A 6,031-nucleotide genomic window follows, 5' to 3' on the forward strand; every position below is an offset into this window, starting at 1 on the left:
TAAGCTAAACTTTTGGGATCTGGTTGAGTTCATCTGCAATTTCACCTCCTTCCACTTCCAGTTCCAGTTCCATTCCAACTTCTTCTCCCACTTTCTTCCGCCAGAAATTCAAGAGCTCCAACCATAGTTTCATCTCGCCTTCATTCTGTAAGTGATCTCTCCTCTGCAATTTTTCTTTTTCTATTATATTATATTCTGCTGTAGGATGAAATTATGTATGATGGCATGGTTTGATTTTGAGCTATAAAATAAGTATGATTATATGATTGTGAGTTGTGATAATTAGGGTTGAGATGTAAAATCCAAAATTATTTTTATTTCTTATTTTCGTTAACCTAATTTTTGTTGAACAAATATCCCAAAATCGATGAGGGCATTTTAGGTTTGATTTTCATAAAGATGATCTCGAGTAGTTGGTCCCTGCGGGTGCCAACATAGTTGGGATGTTCAGCCGGCTTCCGCGTCCCAATCTTTGATTCAAAATGATGATCTCGAGTATAGTCTTTGTTTTACTTTGCAGAAAACTAACCCAATTAGTTGTTTTTATAGGATTGGAAAAACAGAAACATGGAAAGAGATCAATGTTTGGCCGAAATTGATGCTTGTCCACCGGTATCGGAAGATGTTCAAAGTCCTAGCCGAAAACGTACGTCAACTGATAAGTGTCAATGTCCAAGCAGAAAAAGTTTCTCCATGTCAAATCCAACAATGGCAGTGTCAAATGTTAAGACTATAGGCGTTCATCTATTTGCAACTGAAATTGTGGGTGAACAGTTTGACGAATACATCAAAGACATTTGGTCTAGTTTGATGGATGATGATGTATTCAGGATTGGCATTCATGGAATAGGGGGCGTTGGAAAAACAGAAGTAGCCAAGTGTATTAATAACAAGCTCCTTCAAAATCCCAACAAGTTTCATCATGTTTTCTAGGCTAATATGTCTCCCGATTGGAACCAGCAGCCGACTGTGTCTCCACCTCGTACTGTTTGTGATCTGCAAAGTTCGATTTCCAAGGCAGTGGGTGTAGATCTATCATATGGAGATGATCTAAACAACAGAGCAGCACAATTGTCAAAAGTGTTGGCTGGAAAGAAGAAATCTGTTGTGATTTTAGATGACGTATGGGATTATATTTCTCTTCAAGAGATTGGAATTCCGGTAGGTGTGGATCGATGTACTGTGCTCTTTACAACACGATCCTTGGGAGTGTGCAGACAATTAGGTTGCCAGAGGAAAATTGAAATCAGATGTCTCCCGCGAGATGAAAGCTATGAATTGTTCAAGAAAAATATCGGGAAGGAAACAACACTCTCAAGAGAGGTTGAAACGGTCTCAAAATTAGTTGCCTACAGGTGTGGAGGTCTGCCACTTGCTATCACAATCATGATCAGAAATATGAAAGGCGTAACTGATATACAGCAGTGGAGAAGTGCATTGAGAGGGCATATCCGGAAGAAAGCTGATATGGAGATATTCCAGAAATTGAAGATTAGTTATGATTACTTGAAAGATACAAGATTGCAACATTGTTTTCTATTCTGCCCATCATTATATGGCGAAATAGAGACATTTTTAGAGTTTTTAGTCGACGAAGGGATCATAAAGAGACTGAATAGTAGGAGGGAAGAGTTAAACGAGGGTCACACAATGCTGAATTATCTCAGTGATGCGGGCTTGGTTGAAGTTGGAATTCATAGCCACACGTTTAAGAAGTTTGTAAATATGAATAAGGTGATTCGGAGCATGGCCCTTCAAATAATGGAAGAAAATAACCAACGAGTTATGATGATTGTAAATGACGTGTCTTTAACAGATGAGGAGAGTTTGACTGGAGATCTCGTGACAGTGTCAGTAGATGGCAATGAAATCAGGAATATTCCTTTAGATTTTTCACCAAGCTGTTCTAAGCTTACAACGCTAGTGTTGAGAAAGTGTGATCTGGGATACATTGGAGACTCTTTTTTTGAGGGAATGCCTGGACTTAAGGTTCTAGATCTTTCATTTTCACATATTGAGAGTTTGCCATCTTCTGTCTATGACCTTGTCAATCTTATTATCTTAATACTCAAAGGGTGTAGAAAGTTGAGAAAAATTGGGTCGGTTGGAAAACTGAGGGCATTGGAGAAGTTGGATCTCAGTTTATCTACAGTAGAAGAAGTGCCTCAGGATATTGCAATGCTGTCAAAACTCAAATATCTGGATCTCTCTTGGACGGAAGTTAAGCGGTTAGAGTCCGGGATATTAGCAAAACTCTCCCATCTGCAATTCCTTAGACTAGATTGGACACCACCAGTTAAGGCAGAGGAACTTGCATGCTTGACCAAACTGGAAAATTTGACCTGCACCGTTTTTGATGTAGTTGAGCTTAACAAGTATCTGAAAGGGCTTGAAGGAAGGGAACCACGACTTTATTTTCAAGTAGGACGACTTACTATACATTGCACTGGATTTGCTAATCACTTGTTGTATGAGGATCCTGATATATGTGCTGGGGATGGGGAAGGAGCAGATGATTTGAGTATGGTTTCTTTTTATAACTGCAATGTAAATGAAGCGGAGATACCGAGCTACTTCCAAGCCATAACAATTGTGAAATTCAATGAAGCAAGAAGCTTGTGCAATTCTTTTCCATCTAAACTCAAGTACTTATCGATTAGGGAATGTGATGGATTAGAGATGTTATGTCCGTTGTCTTTTGAAAACCTGGAGTACATGGAGTTATTCAAGTTGAAAAACTTGAGTGTGCTTTTCAGCATACAAGGAAATGTATCTTATGGGTCCTGTTTCTCAAATCTTACCAGGTTTCTCATACAGGGTTGTCCAAGTATCAAGCGGCTATTTCCTATCCATGTCGTGCCAAACCTGAAAAACCTTAAACGGTTATATGTCTTTGATTGTCTCCTAATGGAGGAGATAATATTTGAAGAAGAAGAAGAAGGCAGAATACCTGAAAAGAAAGAAACACCGTGTCTCTCCCAGTTGTGTATCTTGGTGTTAAAAGATCTACCAGAGTTGAAGAGATTTTGTGGCGGCCGAACAACTTGTGGTATTCCCAAAAGCTGCTCCTCGAGAAATATAAATTGTCCAAAACTTACATTCGATGGCCTGACAGTGTGCCGCAATGGTCACTCGAAAGTCCAATGGTGAGACTTTTAGTTATCCTTTTGTTTTTAATTTAAATTCTAACTCATTGGGTTTCATAATACATTAATCTACGCTTTAAAACTTTGGAAGAAGAATTAAAGTGTGATCCAAACCTCTTTAGGAATTTGGATATTCAGAATCCAAACCATTACCTTTCTTCCGGTAGATTAATGCATTTTGTTATGAATTAATTCTTTGTTCATTTTCTTGCAGAAGTTGGGATGCGAAATGTATGAATGTGGATGAACCCATGTTATTTTGGTATTAAACAGTGAGTTTTTTAGTTTGGTAATTTGTTCTTTTTGGATTTTGAATTAAAATCTTATTGTTTTGGATGGTTTTGTTCTTATTCTTAAATAAAAATTTAAGCTGGCTGTATATAATTAATTGTTGTGTGATCATCCTGCTAAAGCTGTTTTCTTTTTTCTGCGGACTCAAGATTGCTTTAAAATAAAAGCTGTGCATTGTGTAATCAGTGTTGATTTTTAGCTAGGACTATGCAATTTGGAAGGGTTATTCAGCACTTAGTCTAAAGGCATCATACATTATCTCTGTCTTTGATTTGAGTCCATGTAATCTAAAGGCATAGGGTGTCCAAACATGATTAGGATAACTCAAGACCTTCTGTCAGGACAGATTCCACACTTGTTGCAAGCCATAACCTGCGTGAGTGGATTGGTTTACACTCTGGGAAAATTTCTTCATCCTTAAAGAACTGCACGAGTTTGGTTGTTCTTGTCTTAAAGAACTGCTTCTCTTTCCATAGATGAACTGTTGCCCTTCTACCTTTGCCAGACTTTCACCATCTGACTATAATCATCTATCATAGTTTTAAGGTTCACATTTATGGGTTAAATGCACCATTAAAGTTGTCTCAATCAGGTCACTTTGTCGATTTCAATGGTTAAAGTGCATCAAAGAGCCAACTCATATCTCTGACCGAAATGAAACGTGGCAGCCACGTATGTAAGTTCAGTCACCAATGGTGCATTTAATAAATGTAAAAATAAAGAAGTCGCCTGTTTTAGTAGTATATAGAATAACTAGGTAGTGTGTGTGTCTCTTTGCAGAACCATTTATTGGTGTTAATATTGGAACATACCTCTCTGACATGTCCCATCCGACTCAAGTAGTAGCCCTTCTCAAAGCCAGCACTTCTGCCTATACACTGCTGGCCGTGGCATGCTAGTTGCACTTGCTAATTCCGGCATCCAGGTCATGGTCTCTTATTCAGCTTTCTTATTTTGTTCTTCAATCTAGCTTGAGCTTTTATCACCTTAATATACAAAATTGAGCTCTCATAAACAGGCTTATAGCTTATTCTAAGCTGGATTGGATTGATAGATCATTACCCAACAACTAAAAAACCACTACTCTATCTATAAAAATTACCTATTTAGGTTCCAAACATCCAACCTGAACCATCAGACAGTAGCAGTGTCTCATGATGAGGATCCTACTCCGCTAGTTTTGTAGGTTTCAAAATTAGGTAGTTTTGTGCTAAAGAAATTTCAAATTAACATAAATAACAAGTTGTCTGCGAGCAAAGTACATTAATAGAATTAAATTAACAAGATGCTCGCAAGAAAAGCCCGTGAACAAATAAACGAGCAGCTCGCGACCAACTCAAAAACAAAATTGAGTTCGAGCTCGTCAATTTTCTAACGAGCCGAGCATGAGCAGGTCATTATGGGTTTAGATCATAAATCGATTGACGCCTGTCTCTTGTCACGGAATGACTCGTCAATTCATTATGACCTACAGGTCGTGTCAATCCAACCCATTTAACCTTAAATATATTTATATAAATAAATATATAATGTTATGTGTTTATAAGTCATTTTATCCTAATGTTTATATATATATATATATATATATATATATATTCTCCTTTCCCTAGAAATTCTAATTTATTTATTAAATTTTGTAATAGGCTAAAACCTTGTTTTTTATTACTTAATTTCAGTAACAATCACTTCATTATTTATTATAATTATTATATATATATATATATTATTATAATTACTTATTATTTATTATAATTATAATTAGGCCTAATGCTTCCCGAGCCCCCTTAACTTGTCCAAATTGGTCATTTACTCCCCTAACTCATCGAATGTCCTATTTACCCCCCTTAACTCCATAAAAGTGGTATTTCTTACCTCCTCAACTTGTCTATTTACCCCCAACTCACAAAATGTCATATTTACTTCCTTAACTCCTAAAAATGGTATTTCTCACCCTTTACAATCCGTTATCGAGGCCTAAATTGATACCATTTTTTTAAATGTTAAACCTATATTTGTGCTTTTTGTACGTGGAACCTAAATTGATACTTCCTCAAAAACCATAGGCCTATTTTGTATCTCTACATATGATGTCTTCAGCTTGTTTATATTAATGTTCTTATTATTTGTATTTTTTTTTAATAATATTTTCTCTTTTCAAACTTTTTTGGCTGCTTAAATTTTGATTATCTAATTATTGTAATAAGCACATGAAGGATCAATATAATTATCAAATTAAAACAAAATAAAAAGTTGATATTAAAAAAATATATTTTCAAACTCATTTGAATAAATCCTATTAATTTTACACTATAAAGGGGTAAAAAATACCACTTTTATGGAGTTAAGGAGTAAATAGGACCATAAGGAATGAGAAATATCACTTTCATGGAGTTAAAGGGGTAAATAGGACATTCGATGAGTTTGGGAGGGGTAAAATGACCAATTTGGATAAGTTAAAGGGGTGAAAATACCATTTTTGTGGAGTTAAATGGGTAAATAGAACATTTGATGAGTTGGAGGGGTAAAATGACCAATTTAAACATGTTAAAGGGGCTGGAGGAGCATTAGGCCTTATAATTATTTATATATAATTT

General features: G+C 36.0%; 1 protein-coding gene across 1 annotated transcript; it reads left to right on the plus strand.

Moving 5' to 3' along the window:
* The first annotated feature begins 791 nt into the window (after positions 1-791).
* On the plus strand, positions 792-3,572 carry LOC136206412 (probable disease resistance protein At4g27220). The gene is made up of 2 exons (XM_065997444.1): positions 792-3,146; positions 3,361-3,572. Coding segments are annotated over exons 1-2 (2,208 nt in total). The 5' UTR covers positions 792-939; the 3' UTR covers positions 3,362-3,572.
* The last annotated feature ends 2,459 nt before the right edge of the window (positions 3,573-6,031 follow it).

Source organism: Euphorbia lathyris, chromosome 9 (assembly GCF_963576675.1).
Source record: "Euphorbia lathyris chromosome 9, ddEupLath1.1, whole genome shotgun sequence".
Lineage (NCBI taxonomy): Eukaryota > Viridiplantae > Streptophyta > Magnoliopsida > Malpighiales > Euphorbiaceae > Euphorbia > Euphorbia lathyris.